The 27,029-nt window shown below is 44.9% G+C and overlaps 2 protein-coding genes and 1 long non-coding RNA gene across 6 annotated transcripts in view; 2 read left to right on the top strand and 1 right to left on the bottom strand.

The window, feature by feature from the left end:
- Positions 1-11,811, top strand: part of XPR1 (xenotropic and polytropic retrovirus receptor 1) — a 103,507-nt gene extending 91,696 nt beyond the window's left edge. Inside the window, exons 13-15 of the mRNA XM_081194395.1 lie at positions 1,463-1,602; positions 5,552-5,773; positions 7,848-11,811. Of these exons, the coding sequence (XP_081050521.1) occupies positions 1,463-1,602; positions 5,552-5,773; positions 7,848-7,908 (423 nt within the window). The 3' untranslated portion in view covers positions 7,909-11,811. The remainder of the gene's footprint in view (positions 1-1,462; positions 1,603-5,551; positions 5,774-7,847) is intronic.
- Positions 11,812-17,845: 6,034 nt separating this feature from the next.
- LOC308587136 lies at positions 17,846-25,710 on the bottom strand. Of its 4 annotated transcripts, none has more exons than XR_014008203.1 (4): positions 25,210-25,710; positions 21,632-22,942; positions 19,053-20,149; positions 17,846-18,067 (listed from the first exon to the last, which is right to left on the bottom strand). It is a non-coding gene; the product is annotated as an uncharacterized lncRNA (long non-coding RNA). The 4 variants fall into 4 exon arrangements; XR_014008204.1 differs by lacking the exon at positions 17,846-18,067 and having other exon boundaries at positions 18,944-19,093; positions 19,588-20,149; positions 25,210-25,709; XR_014008205.1 differs by lacking the exon at positions 17,846-18,067 and having other exon boundaries at positions 18,944-20,149; positions 25,210-25,708.
- KIAA1614 overlaps positions 18,168-27,029 on the top strand; it is a 38,165-nt gene continuing 29,303 nt past the window's right edge. The window contains exon 1 of the mRNA XM_081194292.1: positions 18,168-18,589. The gene's annotated coding sequence lies outside the window, so the exon portion shown is untranslated. The remainder of the gene's footprint in view (positions 18,590-27,029) is intronic.

Below are 27,029 nucleotides of genomic sequence, written 5' to 3'. Positions count from 1 at the left end.
AGAAACCATGGTCATGGCCATCTGTTGTTAATAGTTACAATGGTTTTCTTACAGATGCAGTCAAATGCAGTCCACCAGGTTTCCAACAAGTCCACTCACACGCCCCAGCCATGCCCCTCACTGGTCCTATTTTGCACCCTCCTTGATAATTTTTGCCTGGCTGAACAGTGTTCTAGAACTCTGATCATGTATCTTGCTTGCCTGAATGAAGGAGAGCGAAGAGTGTGTTGGATCCATTGACATCCTATGCCATTTTAAAATGTGACTCTTTTTTGGGGGGGGGGTGTTATTGGGTTGTTATATTTATTTTGATTATATATATTGTGGTTTTTGTGTTGATATTTTCTGTGAACCGCCCCAAGACCTCCATGTATAGGGTGGTAGATAAATTCAATAAATAATAATAATGATGATGATGATGATGATGATGATGATGATGATGATGAATGTGTGTACAGACTAGCTTACTCCACAAAGGTATCATTTACCGTATTTTTCGCTCTTTAACACGCACAGACCATAACACGCACGTAGTTTTTAGAGGAGGAAAACAAGAAATAAAATATTCTAAACGAAATAGTGGATATATGATTTTTGTGGTTCATGCTGTGGCCACAGACATGTGATCTGACAGTGAGTTTGGAGTAGCCCAATGCAAAAATCCTGTGGATCCATGCTTTGTAACCACGGAGGAGGGAAGGAAGGGGAACCATGGATCCTCTGCTCACGACTGCAGCAGATCCCCCCCGCCACCCGCAGGCATTCGCACCATAACACGCACAGACATTTCCCCTTACTTTCTAGGAGGAAAAAAGTGACTGTTATGGTGCAAAAAATACGGTACATGTTTTGCTCCTCCCACCACTGGCATGTGGTTCCCGAGAATGCAGTCCTCAGGCTGAAAAACGTTTAAAGTACAGTGGTACCTTGGTTTGCATACGTTTTGGATTACAAACACGTCAAACCCAGAAGTTCGTGTCCCGGTTTGCAACCTTTTTTTGGATTACGAACAAAAAAAATTTTGGAGGCCCCATTGGCGAAAGCGCACCTTGGGTTACAACCTGTTTTGGTTTACAAACGGACCTCCGGAACGGATTATGGTTGTAAACCAAGGTACCACTGTACTCTCTGGCAACAGGGTATTTGGAAAACAGCCAATCAAGAAGCATGCCATCTCGCTGCCAAATCTTAAGGAATGAAGCTGTTGTTGCTGCTGTTGTTGTTAGTGTAATGTTGGTCCTTCGGCAAATCGGCTGTTTATCTCGCTTTTTTGTGATGATACTTTTATGTTATATGGGAATATGGAATGCAGACAAAAGTCTGCACAGAAACCACACTGAGCATACAGAGGAAGCAAATCCCAGGGCTGGATATGTCTTTTGCTCTACACTTTTATTTGAAGGTGGATCTGGCCGATAACCTTGCTCTGCCTTACAGCGGTCTTTTCCATCTGTTTCCTCAGGCCTATTACTACTGTGCCATTGTCGAGGATGTGATTCTGCGCTTTGCATGGACTATCCAGATCTCTCTTACTTCCATGCCAATCCACCCTTACGCCGGGGATATCATTGCTACTGTGTTTGCACCACTTGAGGTTTTCCGGTAAGATCCATTACCTAAACTACTACCCCAGTTTTTGCAGACCAGGGTGGATTTGATTTAAATCACTAGTCACTAAGACTTGATTTAAATCATTTTTTAACAGAAAGACTCATTTTTGCTGGTATGAATTTTCAGATTTACAGTTATATTTACAAATTTACAGTTATATCAAAAATTACTGATTTGGTTATACTATTAGAAATACATAGGCAGATAATTACAAAATTATTGTGAGGTTTAATAGGTTAACCGTTTATATTTGGACAACTTTTCTGCTGTACTTTATTGGAAGGAGAAAAATAATCATTTCCTTAATAACAATTTAAACAATTTATTTAACTAAAACAATAACATTATAGCATATCCATGTTTGTTAACTGATGTGGTTAAACAATTAAATAATAATAATCTTAGATGAGTTTTAGCACACATGAAAAACTTAAAACGAATCCTTATTTCCTGATGAATAGCCTTTGGACTATAATGTAACTTAAATAGAAAACTATATCTAGAAAGATTTTTCCTCCAAAAGCATTTTATTTTAAACATCCGATTTAAATTTTAAAAATCCAATTTAAAATTTAAAAATCTGATTTTTTATTATTATTTAAAAAAATCATTGCTTTTTATTCACCTTGTTGCAGACCTTATTTGCAATTAATAATGAGTGATACATTACCTCATAGAGTCAAAAACTTCAAATCTCCCAGCTGAACACTCCAGGATCTGTGAACTTATAATTGTGTGTTCCCGTATCGCAGCCTTTCCCCCGCTCTGTGACCTCCACATCATTTGGGGTGGGGAACCTCTGGCCATTTCCCCCAAACCACACCCACCTGCCCCCCCACACCTGTTGTCATCATCGTAATTGAATTCGTATTTTTATTATTCCTTACTTATTAAATGTATTAGTTGCCTTTTTTGCCACAGCAGCTCAAAGCGACTTAGAATATTCAAGCTCATGTGCACATATATACCGTATTTTTCGCCCTATAAGACGCACTTTTTCCCCTCCAAAAATGAAGGGGAAATGTGGGTGCGTCTTATGGGGCGAATGCAGACTCCTTGGCTTCAGCGATAGCAACACGAAGCCTCCGAAGCCTGCGCTCCGGAGGCTTCGCGTTGCTTCCGCTGAAGCCAGGAGAGTCTGCTGTTTGAGGCTGGCGGTGGGGAAAGCAGCGCTTCCCCCATCGCCAGCCCCAGAGGATGGGGGGCAACAGGAAGGCGCGCGACGCCTTGCTGCTACTCTCCAACCCGGGTTTGAGGCTGGCGGTGGGGAAAGCAGCGCTTCCCCCATCGCCAGCCCCAGAGGATGGGGGGCAGCAGGAAGGCGCGCGACGCCTTGCCGCTGCTCTCCAACCCGGGTTTGAGGCTGGCGGTGGGGAAAGCAGCGCTTCCCCCATCGCCAGCCCCAGAGGATGGGGGGCAGCAGGAAGGCGCGCGACGCCTTGCTGCTACTCTCCAACCCGGGTTTGAGGCTGGCGGTGGGGAAAGCAGCGCTTCCCCCATCGCCAGCCCCAGAGGATGGGGGGCAGCAGGAAGGTGCGCGACGCCTTGCCGCTGCTCTCCAACCCGGGTTTGAGGCTGGCGGTGGGGAAAGCAGCGCTTCCCCCATCGCCAGCCCCAGAGGATGGGGGGCAGCAGGAAGGCGCGCGACGCCTTGCCGCTGCTCTCCAACCCGGGTTTGAGGCTGGCGGTGGGGAAAGCAGCGCTTCCCCCATCGCCAGCCCCAGAGGATGGGGGGCAGCAGGAAGGCGCGCGACGCCTTGCCGCTGCTCTCCAACCCGGGTTTGAGGCTGGCGGTGGGGAAAGCAGCGCTTCCCCCATCGCCAGCCCCAGAGGATGGGGGGCAGCAGGAAGGCGCGCGACGCCTTGCCGCTGCTCTCCAACCCTCCTTTGGGCTTTTGCGGGAGATGGGGAAATTCCCCCACCTCCCGCAAAAGCAGGCAAAAGCCGTGCGCTCTTTAAAGGGGCTCCGCGGCTTCTGCTGGCTTTTCTACGAGGGGGGGAATTCCCCCACCTCCTAGAAAAGCCTGCAGGAGCCGTGCACCTTTTAAAGAGCAAGCGGCTCTTGGGGGCTTTTCCCCAAGGAGGGAGAAGGGACTGACTGGCCCTTTCAGTCCCTTCTCCCTCCTGGTCGAAAAGCCCACAGGAGTCAAGTGGGGCTCCTGTGGGCTTTTGCGGGAGGTGGGGGAATTCCGCCACCTCCCGCAAAAGCAGGGAGAAGGTCTTGGAGTAGCGCACAGGCTGCGTGCAGCCTGTCCGCTGCTCCCAGAGCTGCGGGGGGGAAATCATATTTTTTTCCTTGATTTCCCCCCCTGAAAACTAGGTGCGTCCTATGGGCCGGTGCGTCTTATAGGGCGAAAAATACGGTACATACCTACATTAAAACCAGCACTGTGGGGGAAAACAAGACTAAAACACCTCAACCATTCAAAAAGGCCATAGATAATTAAAGCCAAAGCCCTAACGGGAAAAGGTATGTTTTTGTCTGGTGTCTAGAGGTATGTAACAATGGTGCCAGGCAAATATCCCTTATGGGATCTGGCCTTGGAGTCAAAAAGGGTTCCTACCCCTGGTCTATAGCCGTTGGCCATGCTAGCTCTGGCTGAGAGGAGGCGGAGGGCAAAACATTGAAAGACTAGTCTTACGGTTTTATGGAAATAAACGGAAAAAGAAAGGAAACAAATACAGGTAGTGGAAATCAAAGTCAAGTCAGCAGTCAAGATATGAGACTTCCAGATCTTTGGTGACTCCATATTGCCTCTTTTGTATCTGGCTATGTCCACACAGCTGTCCTCCAGTCTGTGTTCCCTTTCTTTCTTCTCCATCTTTGCAGAAAACTAGTAAAGAGAGTTGCAGAAATTATGGCAGTTAAGATTATCTAGGGAAGTAATAATTTATTAGTTCAGACCCTCCTCACCCCTATTCAGTAATACTTGCCATTCTAGCATTTCCAGTTTTCTTAAAAGGAACTTGCACCACTGTACCATTGTCGTGGTCGTTCTCATCTTTGCAGTGGTCCCATGAGACAAGCTGGTTGTGAGGAAGTGTGCAAGACTTCCTACATAGACTCATACAGTTGGAAGGGACCTCAAGGGCCATCTTGTTCGACCCCCTGCAATGCAGGAATCTCAACTAAAGCATCCAAGACGACCATCCTACCTCTGTTTAAAAATCTACAAGGAAGGAGAGTCTACAACCCCCCCGAAGTGTCTGCTCCAGTGTCGAACAGCTCTTGCAGTCAGAAAGTTCTTCCTGATATTTAGTCAGAATCTCCTTTCTTGTAACTTGAAACCCTGAAAATCTTGCTTTTTCCCCAAGTGTCTGACATCCTTAAGTTACTTAGTTCTTAGGGGGGGGGGAGACTGTCCATTAATGACATTTATCAGTCACTTGTAAATTTAGTGTAGAAAGTTCTCCAGGATTGGTGGTTTTCCTCTGTTCCCACCCACTTGGAAAGAGAGGGAAGTTTTGTTTCACAAATGGCTTTAGATTTTAGCAGCTGTGTAGGAGGTTTTTGCATCTACAGTGCATTTACTGTATTTTTCAGTGTATAAGTGAGCTTTTTGGACCCAAAAGTGAGGTTCAAAATTTAGGCTCGTCTTATACACAGGTGGTGCTGAGGGGGGAGGCGCAAATGGTTTTTTGGCGCGAGCCCGAGATTGTAAGCAGCGATTGGCTGCTTGGTTGTTGGGAGGGGGGTGCCGAAAACCGCTCACCCGCTGGAACGAAGTGCAAGCCTAAGATTGTAAGTGGCAATTGTAAGCGACGCGTGCGGTTCTGCTCTGAGTTCTGGCGGGTGAGCGATTTTCGGCATTCCCCCAAAATAATCCTCCCCAAAAGCTCAATCCTCCCTATTTTCTATATTTTGAGGCCCCCAAAACAGGGGGCGTCTTATAGACGGAAAAATACGGTACGTCACTTACTATGTTTCTGTATCTTTCAGGCGATTTGTGTGGAATTTCTTCCGACTGGAGAATGAGCACCTGAACAACTGTGGTGAATTCCGAGCTGTCCGGGACATCTCGGTGGCACCACTCAACGCAGATGATCAGACCCTGCTTGAACAGATGATGGACCAGGAGGATGGTGTCCGGAATCGTCAGAAAAACCGAGCCTGGAAGCGTAGCCAGAGTGTGTCCTTGCATAGACCGCGTCTTGCTTCTCAGTACGTATTTGTTTCTTTTTTGAATGAGAGTGAGGGCTTGTCCACACTTCCTCTTGTCCCGCTGCTTTTCCCCGGGGGGAACAGCTCTTTAGCCCTCAGTCAGAGCAAATGGCAGCATCTTAAAAAGCAGAGACACCACCTTGCCAACAAAGGTCCATATAGTTAAAGCTATGGTTTTCCCAGTAGTGATGTATGGAAGTGAGAGCTGGACCATAAAGAAGGCTGATCACCAAAGAATTGATGCTTTTGAATTATGGTGCTGGAGGAGACTCTTGAGAGTCCCATGGACTGCAAGAAGATCAGACCTCTCCATTCTGAAGGAAATCAGCCCTGAGTGCTCACTGGAAGGACAGATCCTGAAGCTGAGGCTCCAAGACTTTGGCCACCTCATGAGAAGAGAAGACTCCCTGGAAAAGAACCTGATCTTGGGAAAGATTTGAGGGCACAAGGAGAAGGGGACGACAGAGGACGAGATGGTTGGACAGTGTTCGCGAAGCTACCAGCATGAATTTGACCAAACTGCGGGAGGCAGTGGAAGACAGGAGTGGCTGGCGTGCTCTGGTCCAGGGGGTCACGAAGAGTCGGACACGACTAAACGACTAAACAACAACAACAGAGCAAATGGCAACCAGGTTTTCTGCGTTGTTCCAATTTAAAGCTAAAGAGCTGCTTTTCCCTGGGAAAGGAGAAAGCCGCTCAGACCCATGCTTTTCAGGCACGGGACAAGCAAAGCTGTCGATGTGCACTAAGCAAACTTATACTGCATCTGCAAGGCATGGCTGACAGATCCTTCTCTACTGCAAATGTGAATGGACTCGATAAGTGGACTTGCACAATACTTCTGCTCAGCACAGTCTTTAGGAAGAGACTGCAAAATCTGCTCATGGCAGGCCGATTTAAGGAGGACAGCTTGAACAAATTATGCAGGTGTTGTTTGATTATGAGTCACTGCCAATAGACGTGATCACAATTTTTATTCCAGAGCTAGGTGAGTTATCAAAATTTAGAAAAGGGGGAGATTGTGAGCAACACATAAGGGAAAAGCAGGATTTTTTGAAGAGAAAAGTCCTTCTGATAGCTACCTATCAGGTCACTTTTGATCTTCAAGTTTTAGTACCTACCGCATTTTATGTTTTTAACATCAGCACTTTGGCAGTAACTGGAAACACCGCCTTTTTTTTTTTTTAAATGAAAGAATTAGTTGTCTGTGGGGAGTGGTGCCTTAGAAGCCTGTTGCTCTAATTTTCTCAAAAAAAACAACCCTTGTGATTAAGGCAATATCCCTGGCTTTTTGGAAGTTCTAAGAAATATAAATTTGGAGATCAGCGAAGCTCAATAACAGGCTGAGCACCAAAGATGCAGCAGTTAGGACAGGATCGATTCACTGTATGAATGCCAAGCTATAATAATAATAATAATAATAATAATAATAATAATAATAATAATAATAATAATAATAATAATAATAATAATAATTTATTATTTATACCCCGCCCATCTGGCTGGGTTTCCTCAGCCACTCTGGGCGGCTTCCAAAAGAATATTAAAACACTGCAATACATCAAACATTAAAAGCTTCCCTAAACAGGGCTGCCTTCAGATGTCTTCTAAAAGTCTGGTAGTTGTTGTTCTCTTTGACATCTGGTGGGAGGGTGTTCCACAGGGAGGGCGCCACTACCGAGAAGGCCCTCTGCCTGGTTCCCTGTAACCTACGTTATGGGCAGAGGCCTGGTTGCAGTTTGACTTTATAGCTATGTTCAGAGAGACCTCAAAATGTGTAGAATCTACGTGTAGCTGAGGAGTAAAAGGATTCTCCCCCACCTAAACCTGCTCAGACACCCTTGTTCTAGTCTATACACCCAGCCTCCATGAACTTTAGCTCCTGATCTTGAGAAGTAAGGATGACACACATTAGACCTCTATAAATTGGACAGTGTACCTTTATGTTGTGGGATCAAACACAGATGCTGTCAATAAAAAATAAATTAATTGTTATCCTCATGCAAGACAACAAAGTCTCTATCTTGTGTTATATATTTTTTCTTCAGCTGTATTTAATTTTGTGTTTTCCCAGGTCCAAGTCTCGTGACACCAAGGTGTTAATAGAAGACACAGATGACGAAGCAAACACATGAAATGTCCACAGAACCAAGTTCCGCATCCCTTGTGTTCTCTCGCTTTACTACCTTCTCCCTGCCCCCCCCCGCCCCGCACAACAACACCACCACAACAACAACCCAACTTCTGGTATATTTCCAGCAGAAAACAGGAGAAAAAATCTGAACACACTTTCTGAGCTCTTCCGGACCGGATCCTATGGACTCCAACAAGCTCACTGTGTTTCCTTTTCTTTTCTTCTGGTTTTAATTTGATTTCTTGTTTTTAAAATAAAAAGGTTACTTCGTTTTGCCAATCAGAGGGACACTTATGGAAGGAACTGTCTTAAAGATTGTTTTCAATCGCTTCGAGGACATACAATTTCGATGAGGAAGCATCGTCGGGACTCCCCGAGGGGACCCTACCGAGAACTCACTCAGTCTCTGCTCGGTCCAGTTTTGACGGGTTGAAGCTGGCCCTGCATTTTTAACTCTGGCTCATGCTCTGGTTTTTGGTGTTCTCCTTCATATCCCAGCACCAAGGCACTGGTTGCACTTGCCGGGAAAGTGCACTTAGGGCAGTACCTTCATTCATGAAGCTACTTTTTAATTTGATGTGACTTTCTTATCATTTTTTGGAAATACGATGTATTTGTTGCACATAGTTTTCACATTATTTATGATAGTTAACAACTCTTAAGAGAATGGTTTCGAGTCCTGTGCAATGAAGGTGGTAGCTCTCTGAAAACAAGGCAAGTGGTGGGGAGGGGGAGGGGATGTAGATCCTGAATCTCTCTTCCTGTGAGGTTGCGCCCCTTTAAAATACCTCTTTGATGAGAGAATTTGCACCGCTTTGACCTGACTTTTTCTTTCTCTTTTTCCATTTGATTTCTTTTAAACCAAAGTTTCTCTTGTGGGTTTTACTTGCTGCTGCTGCTGCTGCTGCCGCCGGTCCCTCAGAAACCTGGGCATGATTTTAGCTGGATCATCCTTGTCTCTCTTTGGGTTTTTGTTTTTTTTAATGTAGCTGTGCAGAAGTAGTACAAATGATCTTCAGCTTTCTGACGGAGGTTAATCCCGTGCAGTTCCTCAGATACCCGTGCAAAAAAAAAGCCTTAGTTTGTAGATTAGGAACAGTTTTTTGCTTTAATGAGCTGAGTCTTTAGGACATTACCCTTTTAAGCAGGGGATACATGCATTATTCCATTTACTTCAGCTACATAATAGGAGTGAAACTTGGGATTAAGTGAAGAAGTGGTCTGCCTTGTTGGGGATACAGGATGATGCCTTCATCAATCCAAATGGGGGTTAGGCAGACACTCAAGACCTTGTCACTTAGGTGAGTTGGAGACTGTGGTCTTGGAAATTGGTATTGCAATAGAAAGGGCTTTTTAATGCTTTAATAATAATTAAAAAAAAAAACTTTTGCCATACTTTGGCAAATACTCTTCTGACAATCACTGGCCAAGAACATCCTCAGGTTAGCTTTCTTTTCTTTTTTTCTTTTTAACCTATCTACCCCAAATCCTGCCAAGCTTAGTGTTAGACCTGACTTCTGCAAGTATTATATTAAGTGGCACTGCTAATGGGAGTAAGGGTAGATGGCCATACAGTTTAGAAAATTCTTTAGGAAATGTTTCCAGCTTGATTTTGTTTTAATCCACGTTGGCCTCCAGAGCCCATAGGATAGAGCAGCATGAATGTCTTAAGATGACCATATCCACCCCTCGTAGTCGCAAGCCTTGTTGTGTATGCCACGCATTTGTGCTTAATGTTAGCAAACGAAATCTTATTTGTGCTCTGTTACACAGTGTGTGCGTATGTGAGGTCAACACCATATAGTGGGGAAGCTACTAAATTTCCCTGAACTCTGTCTCTATTCCAAGACTTCACAGCAAGGACTGTGTTGTCTCTCTCTCTCTCTCTTTTTTAGCCATTTCAGGTTGTAACTTCTTGCTAGTTCCTTTTCTCCTGCGGAGTCGTCTAGGGTCTGCAGATCAGAGGCACACTTTTAAGCAAAGAGGGTTCCTCCTCCTTAATCCTTTCCCCCTTTTTCTTAGTTGATAATTGTGTCCCTGCTTACCTATTTATTGCCCACTTATCTTCTCAAGCCATTCATTTTGTAGGGCAACTGTGGCTTAAAAAAAAAAAAAAGTATTCATAACGTGCCTGTATCCCAGAGGAACTAGAGACTGGAATCTGCTACTCTTCAACAGAGCAAAACAAGTCAGCAAAACAGTGGCTGCAAATTAGGGCCTCTTAGCAGGCAGAAGAGTGAGTCCTAGAATCACAGTCACTTGTATTGTGCTTTAGCCTATCAAGATAATTGCTGGGAGAACTGCAAAAAAAAACCCCACAAATTTTAACATGATGGATGGCCAGGAAGAGAGGTGTGTGGATGTTGGTAGAAAACATGGGAGTTGTGCAGTATGAGTTCTTCTGCCCATTTGGTATACGAAAACCAAGCTACTCCAAGAGGAAATAATTCTGAGAACAGTTTTTAACAATAGACCCTACATGTCCTCCTGGGGTTCAGAAGCTCCAGCCTAGCCGTGCTGCCTTTCTCAGACAAGATGCATTTGCAATTAAGGAGAACCTTTGAGATATTTCAAGGGTTTTTGCTTTGTTCTCTTTTTTCTATTCCAGGGGTCGGCTTTGTTTTGTTTGTATTTTACTTACGAAAATAGTTGATTTTTTTTTTTTAATGCAGCAATCTGGTTGTTAACTGTTAATTACCGCTGACTGTCTGAGAATAATGGTGACTAATTATAAAATTTAGGAAGATTAACGGCGCGAAAGGATCAACGTACCCTTGGGATGCTGGTCGGAGCAAATCATGTGTCACCTGCCAAAGCAATGCAACGCTTCTTAAGCTAGTGTAGAAGGAACTTGGCAGAGGGGTTTGAAAGAACAAGGGTAGAGTAGGAGGAGCAGTCAGTCGCTGGAGAATTCTCAGCAGCTCATGAACTCAGGTAGGATGAAGGGAAAGGCTTTATCTGGAGGCAGCTGATAGTTATAAAGAGAACTGAAAACAGTGTCCGGCAAACGTCATTGGCCTTAGGAGCACATGCAAAGTTTTCTGTGCTTTGTCATAGCGTCATCTCTGGCCAAACTGGCCTTGTAGGTTTCTGCAGCATTAAAAACTTGAAAAGCCTTGCTCACCAGATAATAGGAACGGAACATGCCACAGGCAAGAGTGCCCCTTTTATGCCCTTTTCAGTACTCTGAAAAAAAGCTATGCATCCAGCTTATCCGGAAACCACTGCACAGCTGGTCCAGACCTTGTGTCTATGGGAACCCTTCTCAATTCTTGTGGGCATTGCATTGTTGCATTTGATTCTGATACAGAGGGATAGTCTTCACTCTCCCAACATTAATGACGTTCTCAGAAGAAGGCAAAATTCAAGACTACTGTTTGGAGTGGCAGGTTTTACCAGGAAGCCCTTACTGTCTTTCTTCCAGCGGTGGTTTAGCTGCTGTAATGCCTTGGGCATTCCATTCCAGTATGGATTTTAAAAAGAATGGGAGTTTCAGTACTAACTCGGATTTCTATATGTAACATACGAACTAGGAGATTGCAGGTCTTGCCAGTACTGGAATTCCTTTCCAGATTACATATCAAGCATGCTAGGCTAGCTGTGGACAAGATCCTTGACTTCCTGCTTCAGGTGTTTTGAAATGAGTCACTCATGCTTCTGGAATCATTTTTAAAAAGAGCCTCTTCTCTGAATTTCTTATTTCGTTCTTACAGTGGTCAGTGAAGGGTGGGAGCCACAGCTGTGCCAGAAAGGTGGTGTTCCCTGAACCCCTCATTTTTTTTAAAAAAAGCTGGTTTAAACTTAAAGATGGAATATTGGGACTGCCAGGACACTGCTTCCTCCTTCCTGAATTGAAAAGGCTGTCTTTTGATGGAGACATGCAGTGGTCGCCCCCCACCCCCCACCCATGGACATTAGGAGAATGTTGCTTCTGGTGTGTTTATTCATTCCACTTCCACCTCTGATCAGCAGTCTGTAAGGGTTTTATTAATTGGTAAAACATGTTAAGCCTGAGGAGACACAGGGACAAAAGACTTGTCTGTGGAACAATGCCTCTCTGAAATGACTTTCGACTGTCTTAGAAGCTTGTTCATCTCTAGCTTTTGTTTCAGCAGCCTCTAAGCTTAGGGTGGTCTTCCTCTCTGCAACTTTCTTAGGTGGAACTATGTTAGAAAAATCGAGATACGTGGCTTAAATGAAAGCAGGTTAGTGAGATTTGCCTTCTGCCTGCCATGGGCATTTTAGAAGCATCTTGTGTGAGAATGTGCAGAAACACTTTGCTACTTTGGCTTTCCTTTTTAAAAAGGGGTTTCCCGCTTTCTTGTGTTTGAGTGAATGGAGGAAAGGTTTGTCTCAAATCATGGGACCCCCAGCTGTCTTCTTTCCCTCCTTCTCCATGGTGGTTCCCAGGTCATGGAGAGCAGTAGGAATTTTCCCGCACCTCTAGAAGCAGGACTCTTTTTTTTTGCATACAATAAAGGTAGGTTTTGATAATCTTTCAGACCATGCTTGCTATCCCTGTTGATCAGTTTTCTTGACTGCCACAAGCAAGCAAGCTCTGCAGAAAAATGAGCAGCATATCTCCATTTGGTGCTGCATTTTCCACTTGTATTCAGGAGAAGTTCTGTGGTTCTGGATTCTAGGGGTAGGAATGCCCAGTCTCCCTTACAAACTGCCTGTTGTTTGTCAGGACTTGACACTGATAACAAGCCCAAACAGGGGACATGCTTCTTTCTTGTTTAGAAGCTCTGTTGCTTTCAAATGGTGTTTCTTGGAGCACTAGTGCTCCTTAATTCGAAAGTCAATAGTTGCAGGAATGGTTCCTCGAAATAGAATTTGTCAGCTATTATTTTTCTTTAGTGTACTGCTGCTGAGAGCGGTTACATGGGGCAACAGTAGGTCCAGCGTTCCTTGCCAACATCCATTGTAAACTGTCCCCTAAAGCATATGCCCCAGAACCAAATGCAGAGTACAGGAAACCCACAGCGACGAGGTTCAACAAAGGGTAGGTTTGAAAACACTGATCTAGATCTTCCCAAAGATACAAATGATTCGGTTTTAACATGTGCGTTTTCCTTCGCATGGAAACATTACCAAGGAGGGCCACAGATTTTCATTGCCATAAGTAAACTGGGGCAGATAAGATGTGTTCCAGGGGGGCAACATTGCTACTGTGATAATCCCCTACTCCCATAAGAATGTTGAGGAAAGCCAAAGTTTTCTGAGATTCATCTGAGGCATAAATTAAAATGCCTAATTTTAGACATTGCAAACTGCCCCTCTCGTGATTGGTTGCTGGCAGGAGGTGGGGTAGCAGTGTCTGTTGCAGCTACACAAGGCAACTGAACCCCTTTACTGTGACGACAGACCTCATACTTTATGAGCACCAAACTTGGCAGGGTGGGGAACATGACCCTCCAGATATTTCCGGACTACAGCTCCCATCATCCCTTGACCATTTTGTGTAGGGCTGATGAGAGTTGGAGTTCAACAACACCTAGAGGGCTATGAGGCCCCTATCTCTTCTTGACCAGAACTGATATATCCTTTTCACCTGCAAGCAGCTGATCAGCCATATGGAGAAAGAAATTGCTTGGCCTTAAATACTGGAGCTTTGGGCTCAGCTGGCTAATGAGAGGGGGAAAGGAGAGGAAGACCTCATTGATCCGGAAGGGAAGGGTCATTTCCATAATGCTAATATCTGTGTCCAGTGTCTTTTTGCCGCTCTTCTATTAAAACTCTCCCCATAAATGTGACGAGCCCAAAGAGATGTCACACATTCTGGGGCAAGACTGATGAACCTACTACTCCAGTAGCGCTATGAAAAAGCAACCAGGACGCTTACAGTTTCTGATTGCAGGGTGTGTAATTTGGCAAACCCAAGCCTTCGATTGAGAAGTTTTTTTATTTTTTGCGCTGCCGGAGTAGTTGTGGGTAAAGGGAGCTGCAGGGTTGATAATTAGACTGAAAATGTAATCCTCTCGTGCCCATACAGGCTAGTGGATGAGCCTGCTTACCAATCTATATGATAAATCCCCTCCAACCTATTTAGCTTTATACTGTGTAGATTCTTCTTACGGTGCTTGGAGGTGGCAACGAACTTTTCGTTCACACCTTTGCCCTGCTCTTCCTCATTCCCATTCCTCTACACCCTTCCAGTGTGTTGGTCTACATGATGATTATATAAAGTTTGAAGCCCTGAGCTATAGGTGTCAAAAGTAACTATGGAATGTGATTTAGTCCTCTTGTGGGTGCTTTTCTCTTTACTTTCTTCCTTTCTCTATCCCCTTCTCCACTCCTGTTTTGGCTCAGTGGAAAAGGTGAGGACAAAGACTTGCCGCTTGCTTGGACTCATGATGATGTTATCCGTGATTGCGCTATTAGCTTGTTTCCTTCTCCCTCCCCTCCCTCCCCCCCAAAATGGATATAAGACTTTTCTGAAGTGTGGAATTAACTTTCTTGATAAGTAGGTTTAAAAAAAATGCACAATGTGGTACTGTTTCATAGTTCCTAGATGGTTGTATAAAAAAAAGTTAATGTGGTTTGTGTTTTTAAAAGGAAAAAAAGTGATTGGTTTATTAATCTGTCTTTTTCATTATTACAAGCTTTGTTTTCCAATAACTTCGTGCCTGCTTCGTTGTTTTGCATTTTGTGCACAGTAACTGACCCTCCTTGACCACTTGGTTCTTGAACATATAGATGATAATAACACTGGCCGCAACCTACCTGGGAATAGACTGTTCTAGACCTGGGGACAAGAAAAGAAACACCTTCAAACACAGCTTTGTGGCTTCAGATAACTTCAGATATCCCTACATTGGATAAATTCCTGTTGTTTTATCTATATAGTTTTTATGCTGCTTTAATAGAAAACCTAAGTATTCTATATAAAAACAGATAGGTAGCCGTGTTGGTCTGCCATAGTCAAAATAAAAAAATTCCTTCCAGTAGCACCTTAAAGACCAACTAAGTTAGATCTTGGTATGAGCTTTCGTGTGCTGTGTATCTGAAGAAGTGTATCTGAAGAAGTGTATGCTGTGTATCTGAAGAAGTGTGCATGCACACGAAAGCTCATAACAAGAACTAACTTAGTTGGTCTTTAAGGTGCTACTGGAAGGAATTTTTTTATATAAAAACATTTAAGAATACACCATTGAATAAAAAATCCTAAATACTAGCTAAAAACAGAACTTGATATCACCTAGGAAGCTGCCTCATTCTGAGTCAAGACCGTTTAGCTAGTGACTCTCCCACATTTCAGTCAGGGGACTCCCCAGCCCTTCATGAAGATGGAGATTGAACATAGAGTCTTCTGCATACAAAGCAGATGCTCTTCCACTGCCCTCCCGAAAAATAACGCATGTCACATCTTAATTAAGTCCCTATGGGGAATTTCTAAGTGCTAGCAAGGTTACTGCTTCCCCACTTCTTGATGGCACCCATCTGTCTCGAGAAAAAATGAAGTGCATCTATGGGGGTGAAGTCCATTAGCAGCACCAAAGGGACCTCCTTGGACAGTGTGCGTGGCAAAGGTTGCCATGCAAGTTGCTTGTCATTTGAACTTCAGTGAGCAGGGCTGGCCCAAGAATTCTTGGTACCTGAAAAATGGAGTGGCAACTGATTAACATGAGTGCAGTGCTCTGGAAAGTTCGGCTTCGCAAGCTCCGTTGAAGTGAATGGGAGCTGCTCTGCACCCCGTGGACTGAATCCGCCTCTCATTGATCTTTCTTAATGATGCTGAAAGCGAACCTCCCGAGGTCGCACGCACACTTTCCATTTAAAGCACTCTTGCACCGTTGTAGCAGTTGTGCCCCCATCCCAAGGATCCTGGGAAGTGTGGTTTAAGGGTGCTGAGAGTTGTTAGACTACTCGCAGAGCTACAATTCCCAGCATCCTTAAACTACATTTCCAGGATTCTTTCATGGGGAGGGGGGAGCCCTGACTTTACAAGGTAATACAAGAGTGCTTTAAATGAGTGTTAAAGGTAAAGGGACCCCTGACCATTAGGTCCAGTCGTGACCAACTCTGGGGTGGCGGCGCTCATTTCGCTTTATTGGCCAAGGGAGCTGGTGTACAGCTTCCGGGTCATGTGGCCAGCATGACTAAGCCGCTTCTGGCGAACCAGAGCAGCGCACAGAAATGCCGTTTACCTTCCTGCGGGAGTGGTACCTATTTATCTACTTGCACTTCGACGTGCTTTCGAACTGCTAGGTTGGCAGGAACAGGGACCGAGCAACGAGTGCTCACCCCGTCGCGGGGATTCGAACCGCCAACCTTCTGATCGGCAAGTCCTAGGCTCTGTGGTTTAACCCACAGCGCCACCCGTGTCCCAAAATGAGTGTTGCACATGCACTATTAATGTCACTGTAGTTCTTCTGCACCATGGTCAGGCATAGGCAAACTCCGGCTCTCCAGATGTTTGGGACTACAATTCCCATCGTCCCTAGCTAACAGGACCAGTGGTCAGGGATGATGGGAATTACAGTCCCAAACATCGGGGGGGGGGGGCAGAGTTTCCCTATGCCTGACCAAGGGGAACGATTTGGTGCAGGATTGGCAGCTGAAACAACCAGTTCTGTTTGATCAAACATAATGGAGCAAAAGCAAAGGGGTTCATTGGCTATTTCAAGGAGTGTGAATTGCCAAGCATTGATGCATTTAACTGAAGAGGTCAATAATAAACAACAAAACTTGTAGGGAATTTCTGCAGGATGGCAGTACAGTGGTACCTCGGGTCAAGTACTTAATTTGTTCTGGAGGTCCGTTCTTAATCTGAAACTGTTCTTAACCTGAAGCACCACTTCAGCTAATGGGGCCTCCCGCTGCCACTGTGCCGCTGCTGCGCAATTTCTGTTCTCATCCTAAAGCAAAGTTCTTAACCCGAGGTACTATTTCTGGGTTAGCAGAGTCTGTAACCTGAAGCCTCTGTAACCTGAAGCCTCTGTAACCCGAGGTACCACTGTATAGGGCACTCCCACACAAGAGGAGAGTGATAAAACGCCCCAAGGTGTTGCTGGTGCAGTAGATCTGGCCAGATTTTTTTGTCTACTATATAAATAAGATGCAGTGAAAGTGATGATGAATTTGATCCAAGCATCCTTCCAGACCCTGACAGATATACAGACTCTGACCAAGAGGCTGAGCCAGAAAGCCATGGTGGCCCTGGAATCGACAAACAGCATTCTGGTGGAAGCGCATCAGTGGTAGAAACAGCGCCAAGAAGAAAGAAGATGAAACTCCGCAAAGAGGACTCGTTTGCAACGTTAGATACAGGTCTTTCCCTTGCAGAACATGAAGCACTAGTATTACATCTGCTCAACAACCAAAGCTAATTTCTCCCCTCCCACTCTTCTTTCAAATCTATTTTTGTCTTTGTATCAGAAAGGCACCCGGCCAATTTGGTTGCCAGTAAATATTGCTACAGACATTTCTGAAATCATGGTCTTTCCAATGAGTGGCTCTTGTCCAGGTTTGTTACTTTAAATGTTGTGAGGATCCTATGCCCTTTTAAAATGTGGGTTTTTTGGGTGGGGTGGTTATTGTTTTTATTTTGATTATGTATTTTGTGGTTTTGTGTTTCAATTTTATTCTGTGAACCACTCTGAGACCTCTGGGTATAGGGCAGTATATAAATTCTAAAAATAAAAATAAAACAACAAGCTGTAAGTAGGAGGCATGGAGAAAGTGTGGTTATAGGCATAAGTAAAATAGGCATACTCGGTCATATGAATGGCCCGCTGGTGTGATGAAACACTGTGGATGCCAAATCATAACATTCTGAAAGTTGTGGGTGGTGTGCCGCTGCCCCTTATTCTGATAAAAGGGGAGTGAGAAGGATAATAACATTCAGCAGCAGGCGTGGATGTGTGGATGTGCCCATGGAGACAATTGCCCTTTTCCCTTGAGTACGTTTCAGCGCTGCATAAAGTCACAGTGCATGTACTGCAAGACCAAATGCTTGCTTTATTCAAACAACAGCAGCAGCAGCAAAAATTAGGACATCTAACTAACCATCTTATCCATGCCAGCTTTAAATTACACAGCGACAACTCCTGTGAACATGGTTGTAATCTTCCCCATTAGCCGGTCGCACATGTCCTCTGTCAAAAATAGTCTCTGTGCTAACTCCAGTGACAAATCAGCCCTTGGTTTTCTTTAGCCTGATGAGATTTGCAAAATGGGCAGAGTATACCGGAAATTGAAACATTCCATTCTGCTGCTACAGCGGTTAGCCAAAAAAAAAAAAAAAGAAAGAAAGAAAGAAAGAAAAGGGGGGGAAAGGGGGGGGAGGAAAGGAAAGGGGAAAAAACAGGCCTTGCGTTTCTAGTACGCTTTACCAGGACTTCTATAAAGGAGTTTCTGTTTAGGCGAGCACTTAAAGACGACAACAAAGGTGATGCTGAAGTCAACAGCCATGGATGGGGCAGGGGTGGATTAAAACAATTTCATAATCCTAGCGATTTCCCTTTTTTGATCGGGATTATGAAACCAATCATGAATATCAAAAGCTGCAGCTTAAACCAGCGACTTGGGACAGATGCCCTGCAGCTATGGACACAGCAAGAATGAAGAGCGAAGGATTCCTTTTCATTTAGGGAAAGTCTCTCGGCCCTTCTCTTCCCATTCCCCTTTCCTTACTGGCTGCTGGGTTTAACTGGAATGGCTGCATGATCAATATTCAGGTAAGAATTGCTTCTTTAAAACATCCACGTCGGTTTGCTGATCCGAAACAAAGCTAAAGACAAAACTATGCATTTGGGAAAGCAAGGAAAGTAAGTGAGTGTGTGTGTGTGAGTGTGTGTGTGTGTGTGTAAGTGTAACTTGGGGCATTTGTGTGAGCAGTGTTTTAATGCTTACAGGCAGCTATTGTTCTATTGATCCCAAAGAATAACAAGCTCAAAATTTAGAGGTGCACAAAAACCTTGGATTGGCATTTTCTGTGCAGTACTGCAATTCAAAATCTCTTCTACATCACCACACACTGGTGTAATAAAGCTGCCTGGTTTTTCATCATAGGGTAATAATTTTTTTTAAAAAAGCTTCCTTTGATGGCCTGCTGTATCTTTGGTTATCTTATGCTTAAAACATGTTTGCACTGTGAAACAAAACCCCTCCGTCAGCATCCAATGTATGCATCCTTCTCACCAGATGACGTCTTGGCCATCTTCAGTGTTATTCTTCGGCAGCTGTATTGGGAGTTAGAAAAAGAGAATGTGCTCTAAGAAACTTAGATGGCTGTGGCGCGTCTTCTGCCCCATTTGACACCCCCAAAGTAAGAGTGTTCCAACCAGAATCAGAATGAAGACAGCAGGATCACTTTAAGAAAAACCGCACTTGCAAGTAATTTGCTGATATACGGGTGGTTGTCTGCTGCTTTTATATGCTAACGAGGGAGCAGTAAATGTGGTGCTGTTGCCCTGTGGCACTAATAATAATTATTTTATTATTACAAATCCCATCAGCCCTGGCCAGCACAGCCAATGGTGAAGGAGGATGGCTGTTGTAGGACAATAACAGTGGTCACGACATCGGAAGCCAGTTTAAATTGGTTTGAGAAATGGTGTAATACAGTGGCTAAGAAGCTGAGCTATGAATCTGGAGGGCATTGGGTTTGAATCTTGCTCATTTAGCCTGGCTCGTAAATAAACCTAAGCACCTGCAACAACCATGTATTCTTTACCCTCCTTTGCCTCTATTTCTCCTGTGCTGGAGTTTAGACTGTAAGCTCCTTCAGGCAGGTAACTGTCTTATTGTACTCAGTAAACCACCATGCAAATGGAAGGTGCTAGATAAACAATCACCATTCAGGGAGATAGGAAGCTTGGGTGAATTTAGCAAGGTGTGGGGAGAGCCTTTCTAGACCGGTCCTTTTTGAGGAGGATTTGCTAGGAGAGTGGGGGAACCTTGACAGGCCAAGACTGTAGTCTTAGGTTTCAGAACATGTGCAGAGTTCTTACAAGAAAGATGTTCTGAGAGTGTGAAAGTCTTGACAGGGCTCATCTTTGGTTACCTGGAAAGGATGGTTCCGAGGAGGCAAAAGGAACCAAAGGGGCAGCTTACATAGTTATAGGAATTAGAGATGGAAACTTCTTCCTTAAGCAAAGTATAGGATCAGTGATGAAATAAACTCTATCTGATTTAAGTGGTTCTATGAGCCAAAAATCTACGAAGAGGCTGATCCCACCTACTTAATGGTTCTGCACTTCCATTAAAATAGTGTGAGTCATTTCAAACCAGCTAGCCTGTTGTGAGAAGAGAAAATATTGGTTAGCCAATATAATTCTGCCCCCCCCCCCATTTTGTGAAACACAGCTTCCATCATATAGCTGAGGATGATGGGAATTGTAGTCCATAAAATCTATGGAAGGCACTATTTTGGGATTTGTCAGGGGGCTGCTTATCAACTTTTCAGTTGACACAATGCTGGGAAGAATCGCATCAAGAACAGAAGTAAGATTCCAAACCATCTCAAGAACCTGAAATATTGAGCCGAAACCAACAAGATGAAATTCAGCAGTGATAAATGTAACAAAAAATAGGCGAGGTGGAATTGGGGAAAGAAACCTGGCTTGGAAACAGTACACGTGAAAAGTATTTAGGTGTCTTCATGGATCAGCCTGTGAACCAGCAGTGATGATGATGATAGAGGGGCAGTCTTAGGTTTCGTTAACACAAGTGTAATTCCAAGATCAGGCGAAGAAATAGTTACGCTATGTTCTGCGGTGGCTGGGCCACATCTAAAGTCCCGAGTGCCACATTTTAGAAAGGACACTGACTAAGTCAAGGATGTCCAGAAGAGGGCAACCAGAATGATAAGGTGTTTGGAAACCAATGTTCTATGAATGGTGGAAATAGGAGAGGTAGGACTGGAGAAGATTAAGGGGAGACAATCTGCAGGGCTATCACACAGAAGACGGAGCAGACTTGTTTTCCCTGTCACTCTAGAAATCAGGACTAGAACCGTATTGAAGGCAAGCGGGTTCCAGCTAAGTGTTAGGAGAGCCTTCCAAATGGTAAAAGATGTTCAGCATTGGACTGACTGGGAGATGGTAGACTCTTCTTTGCATTTAAGCAGACGATGGATGGCCATCTGGGGTACAGGAGATGCATTCGGCATAGAGCAGGTGGTTGGATGAAGGGGTCCCTTCCTACTAAACATTTCTCAGCCTCACCCAGCCCCCATATATGCTTGCTATGTGTCTTACCAAACAGGGGGGTCTGGAGGATTACAAGATAACCCACACAAAGAGCTTCAGTCACACACAAAGCTATGTGAACTTATTGTTTGCAGCCTTGGTAGCAACACGAGGCCACTGCGTATTCTGGGTGCATCCATAAGGCTCCCAGGCTACAGCTGCACCTATAGCTTAAGGTACATTTCTTATTATCACAGTTGAACTAGAAAAACCTCCAGCATTACTTATTACATTTTGTAGTTCTGCAGTAGCACATAAAGGGTGGTCAGATCTCTGGACAGGAGAGAACACAGAATGCTGCTTTGTCTGCCTTGCTCTTCTTGTGCACAAGGGAAAATGGGCTGTTTAGGAAGTAACTAGGGAAGTATTTAAACAAGAGATCAATATGAATTCCCTGGAAGAAATAAAGAAAAGACTCCTGACCCCAAATAGCAGTCTTTGGATTCAAAGTCTGAGTTATTGGTCCGGAAAACTAGCAAATTTTAACGTGGATTTTATGCCTTCAGCCTCACTAGGTTCAGGACGTACCAGAACGTAGATGCAGGGAAGATTATCCTTTCATCTTTCTCTTTCTCCAGCAAGTGCTTTAAATAAAGGCCCTTCCTTCCACGGACTAATCACATCCAATTGTAGCCTTAGCAGTGCTTTAGTTCCTTGCTTGCAGACAGCAGCTGAGAGGGGGAAGCAATTTTGGAAGAGAGCTGTGAACTTTGCAGGGTTGCAAGGCACGTCAGGAGCACTGTTCTACCCTTTGTAGCCAATACTGGTCTCCAAAGGGGCCGGTCGACTCTGGACTTTGCAGCCTCTGGTTCTGCCAAGTTCAACCTGCCACATGACAGGCTCTGCCCATTCCTCTTCATACTCTTAACTCTTCTCCTGACCTTCCAGTTGCCTCCAGGCTGCCATTGACCCACCTCTTTCTGCCAGCGGAGGCTGTTCCATTAGGGCAATTGGTGCCCCGCCCCGCCAATCAGCTTCCTCCTTCTCGGGCTCAGTGATGTGCCGTAGAACTCAGGAAAATGGGGAGAAAACTAAAATTACAATTGGCTCTCCCTGTCATTTATAATAATAATAATTTATTATTTGTACCCCGCTCCCATCTGGCTGGGTTTCCCCAGCCACTCTGGGCGGCTTCCAGCAAAGATTAAAAATACATTAAAGTGTCACACATTAAAAACTTCCCTGAAGTTTGTCTTCAGATGTCTTCTAAATGTTAGGTAGTTGTTTATCTCTTTGACATCTGGTGGGAGGGCGTTCCACAGGGTGGGTGCCACTACCGAGAAGGCCCTCTGCCTGGTTTCCTGCAGCTTTGCTTCTCACAATGAGGGAACCGCCAGAAGGCCCTCGGCGCTGGACCTCAGCGTCTGGGCAGAATGATGGGGGTGGAGATGCTCCTTCAGGTATACTGGGCCGAGGCTCTGGCTCCACATACATGCTGGGCTCCCTGCTTTTTCTGCCCCCCCCCCCAAATCCCATGGACACCCCCCCTCCACTGTTTTCTTGCTTAGTCTATTTCTCTCCTGGCTCCTCCAGCTTTGCCAATGGGGCCAGTACTCACCATTACTTGAGAAGATTGGACTGTGGAACTCCCTGCCAAGAGACTGGGAGGCCTCTTTTGCCCCTTCTCTGACAGCCTGTTGCTGCTGTGCAAAAACATTACAGGCAGGCGCTTAACCTGCCCATCTGTTCTTTTTCATTCCCTTGCCTTGTTCTTTTATCTGCTGCCTCTTTTCTTTGCTGCTGCTGCTGCCGCCTTTTAATTTTTTTTATTGTTTAGCAGGATTTACGGTAGATCGTACACTAGCTTGAGCATCTCTTTGAATGGAAAGGTAGCATCTTCTTCTGTAAATAATAAATAATTTTAACATTTTATCTTAAGCGTCTCAAATTGCTTTCGAGCTTATCCGTTTTAAAGCATTTTCAAAGCTCTTACACATCTTATGAAAACGTCCAAAAGAAGAGCGTCTTTGGATTCTTTTGCTTTTATCTTGTATTCCCCCCCCAAAAAAAAAAACTGCCCTGAGAGCTTTGGATGAAGGGTGGTAAGTAAAGGTAAAGTGACCCCTGACCATTAGGTCCAGTCGTGACCGACTCTGGGGTTGCGGCGCTCATCTCGCTTTATTGGCCGAGGGAGCCGGCATGCAGCTTCCGGGTCATGTGGCCAGCATGACTAAGCCACTTTTGGCGAACCAGAGCAGCGCACAGAAACGCCATTTACCTTCCCGCCAGAGCGGTGTCTATTTATCTACTTGCACTTTGATGTGCTTTCGAACTGCTAGGTTGGCAGGAGCAGGGACCGAGCAATGGGAGCTCACCCCGTCGCAGGGATTCGAACTGCCGACCTTCTGATCGGCAAGTCCTAGGCTCTGTGGTTTAACCCACAGCGCCACCCACATCCCTGAAGTGTGGTATACAAATGTAATAAATAATAATAATAATAATATCCAGAGAGAGAACAGGAGAGCTGTGCCTCTGTAGGTTTTGGAATAATGTCGCTTTTTTAAGAAGCTCAGTCCTACGAACAAATGCAAAAGCTGCAGGCCGCATCCTTGCAGAGCCCTGAACTTTGGCTCAAAGCAAAACTCGGAGTGTATAAATATGGAGAGACTCACCTGGTACTACCATTACATATCTATAGGTGCAACGGGAAAACATTCTTCTTTACCATGGGTGTAGACAGGATTTTGTTTTGGGGGGAAGCCTTTATGTTGGGCGGGGGGCAGAACCGATTTATGTGCAATGCTAAATAGCCAGCTGTCCTCTTTGGCAGTATCCTGAGAATGCCCTCGCGCCCATCTTTTTAGGACCACTATTGTTTGAGACAGAAGCATTCCATCATTATTATTTTTTGAATTTATATACCGCCCTATAACTGGAGGTCTCGGGGCAGTTCTTTCCCTGGGGAGCTTTAGATAAAGGGCAGAATAGTCACAGCAATAATAATTAGTAATACTAATAATAATTCTTTTTCAGCCTCCCCCCCCCTTTCCTCCTCCTCTAGAGAGCGGCCTTTGCATCATAATAGTAGTAATATTAGTAATAGTAATAATAATAATTCTTTTTCAGCCTCCCCCCTTCTCTTCAGAGCGGACTTCGCATAATAATAATAATAATAATACTTTTTCAGCCTCCCCCCTTCTCCAGAGAGCGGACTTCATATTATTATTATTATTATTATTATTATTATTATTATTCAGCCTCCCCCCCTTCTCCTCAGAGCGGACTTCGCATAATAATAATAATTCTTTTTCAGCCTCCCCCCTTCTCTTCAGAGCGGACTTCGCATAATAATAATAATAATAATAATAATAATAATAATAATAATAATAATAATACTTTTTCAGTCTCCCCCCCTTCTCCAGAGTGTGGACTTCACTTCACATTATTATTATTATTATTCAGCCTCCCCCCTTCTCCTCAGAGCGGACTTCGCATAATAATAATAATAATAATACTTTTTCAGCCTCCCCCCTTCTCCTCAGAGCAGACTTCGCATAATAATAATAATAATAATAATAATAATAATAATAATAATAATAATACTTCTTTTTCAGCCTCCCCCCTTCTCTTCAGAGCGGACTTCGAATAATAATAATAATTCTTTTTCAGCCTCCCCCCTTCTCTTCAGAGCGGACTTTGAATAATAATAATAATAATAATAATAATAATAATAATAATAATAATTCTTTTTCAGCCTCCCCCCTTCTCTTCAGAGCGGACTTCGAATAATAATAATAATGATGATGATGATGATGATTCTTTTTCAGCCTCCCCCCTTCTCTTCAGAGCGGACTTCGAATTATTATTATTATTATTATTATTATTATTATTATTATTATTATTATTATTATTATTTTCAGCCTCCCCCCTTCTCTTCAGAGCGGACTTCGAATTATTATTATTATTATTATTATTATTATTATTATTATTATTATTATTATTATTATTATTATTATTATTATTATTATTTTCAGCCTCCCCCCTTCTCTTCAGAGCGGACTAATAATAATAATAATAATAATAATAATAATAATAATAATAATAATAATAATTCTTTTTCAGCTTCCTCCGGAGAGCGGCCTTCCTCCTGCCTGGTCGTCCCCAACCTCCGAGGTCTTTTCCAACTCCCGCCATCATCTCCCTGAGAGAGAGAAGGGCGCATTCCTGAAGGGCAGCCAGCGGCCGCCGAGAGAGAGCCAGAGCCAGCCCGCTTCCTCCCTCCTCCTCCTCCGCCATCCCTCTCTCCCTCCCTTCTCCGGGGTTTCAGGAGCGAGCAGCGGCCTTCCAGCTTCGCCCCCCTCAGCCGCCTCGCCAGAGCCTCGGCCTCCCTGCCGGCCCAGTCAAGACCGGCGAGGCCTGGCGCCGCGGCCTAGTCGTGAGCGGGAGCGCCGGGCTCGCGTTCCCCGGCATGCCGCTTCTCAGGTCCCAAGGGCGCAGGGGGGTTTGCCTGGCTGGGGAAAGAGGCCGAGTGATCTCCCTACATCTTGAGGCCCTGCTTTTTTTGCGCGCTTTTTGGGCGCCCTCGTTTCCTAAGCGTGTGCTTTTTTATATTATATGTGTACATAAAAGGATATTTATACGTGCATCTTTGGGCACCCCTGCTCCCTAAGCGTACAAAACGATATTTGTATTGGCATCTTCTCTCATGAGGAGGTGAGCGAAGTGAGAAGAGACTCCTGGTTTTCTTCAGGGGATGCCAAGGGCTCAAGAAAAGTCCCTTTTGCCTTTCTGAGCGGCTGCTCCGTCCTTTCAGGTCTTCTGCTGGATCCAGTCGGTGCAAAACTCTCTCTTTCTCTCAGGTTTTGGATGGATTCGCGCAGAGCTGCGATTCCCGGACTCAGTTGCGCAGGCTGCAGCCGTGCCCATTTCCCCCTCGAGGAAAGTGAAGGGCAGCCGGCCGGAGAAGGCTTGGTGAGCACGAATCTTCTCCGTTTGTCTCTTTGGATTGCAAATTCCAGGGGGTGCTCTTGCGGGCTTTGCGCTCCCTGGACTTGAATGCATGCGCAAGTAGAAGCTTCCTACTGTGGCAATTGCAAATGGTGCTCTTGTGGGCTTTGCGCTCCCTGGACTTGAATGCATGCGCAAGTAGAAGCTTCCTACTGTGGCAGTTGCAAATGATGCTCTTGTGGGCTTTGCGCTCCCTGGGCTTGAATGCATGCGCAAGTAGAAGCTTCCTACCGTGGCAATTGCAAATGGTGCTCTTGCGGGCTTTGCGCTCCCTGGACTTGAATGCATGCGCAAGTAGAAGCTTCCTACCATGGGAGTTACAAATGATGCTCTTGCGGGCCATGCGCTCCCTAGGCTTGCTTGCTGACTTCAATGCATGCGTGAGTAGAGGTTTCCTATCATGGTACAGTGGTACCTCTGGTTGCAAACGGAGGCCCGTTCACAACATGAGCAGAACGCAACCCGCGTCTGCATGTGTCGCGATTCGCTGCTTCAGCACATGCGCGTGATGTCATTTTGTGTGTCTGCGCATGCGCGAGCGGCGAAACCCGGAAGTAACCCTTTCCGGTACTTCTGGGTCGCCGCACGATGCAACCTGAAAACACTCAACCTGAAGCAAACGCAACATGAGGTATGACTGTACTGTAGTTAGAAATGATGCTCTTGAGGGCTTTGCGCTCCCTAGACTTGAATGCATGCGCAAGTAGAAGCTTCCTACCATGGCAGTTAGAAATGAGGCTGGGGCTCAGATGGAGAAAGTGCTGTGTGTGGGTTGTGTGCGAGTGAGATGGTGGTTCGGCAAGGCAAGTTGACGGGTCCTGAACCTCAAATGAAGTTGGTTTGAAACCAAGAGCTGTCTCGTTGCTCTTTCTACAGCAGTGGCCCTTAAAGGGTGCGGTGTGCCACATTGGTGTGGCAGGAGGACGGGATGGCAAATGTGGAGCATCCATGGTGTGTAGCACCATCTTCTTGCTTTTTT

The sequence above is a fragment of the Podarcis bocagei genome (genome assembly GCF_964188305.1).
Source record: "Podarcis bocagei genome assembly, chromosome: 5".
In the NCBI taxonomy this organism is placed as follows: domain Eukaryota; kingdom Metazoa; phylum Chordata; class Lepidosauria; order Squamata; family Lacertidae; genus Podarcis; species Podarcis bocagei.
This window is presented reverse-complemented; position numbering and strand designations above follow the sequence as displayed.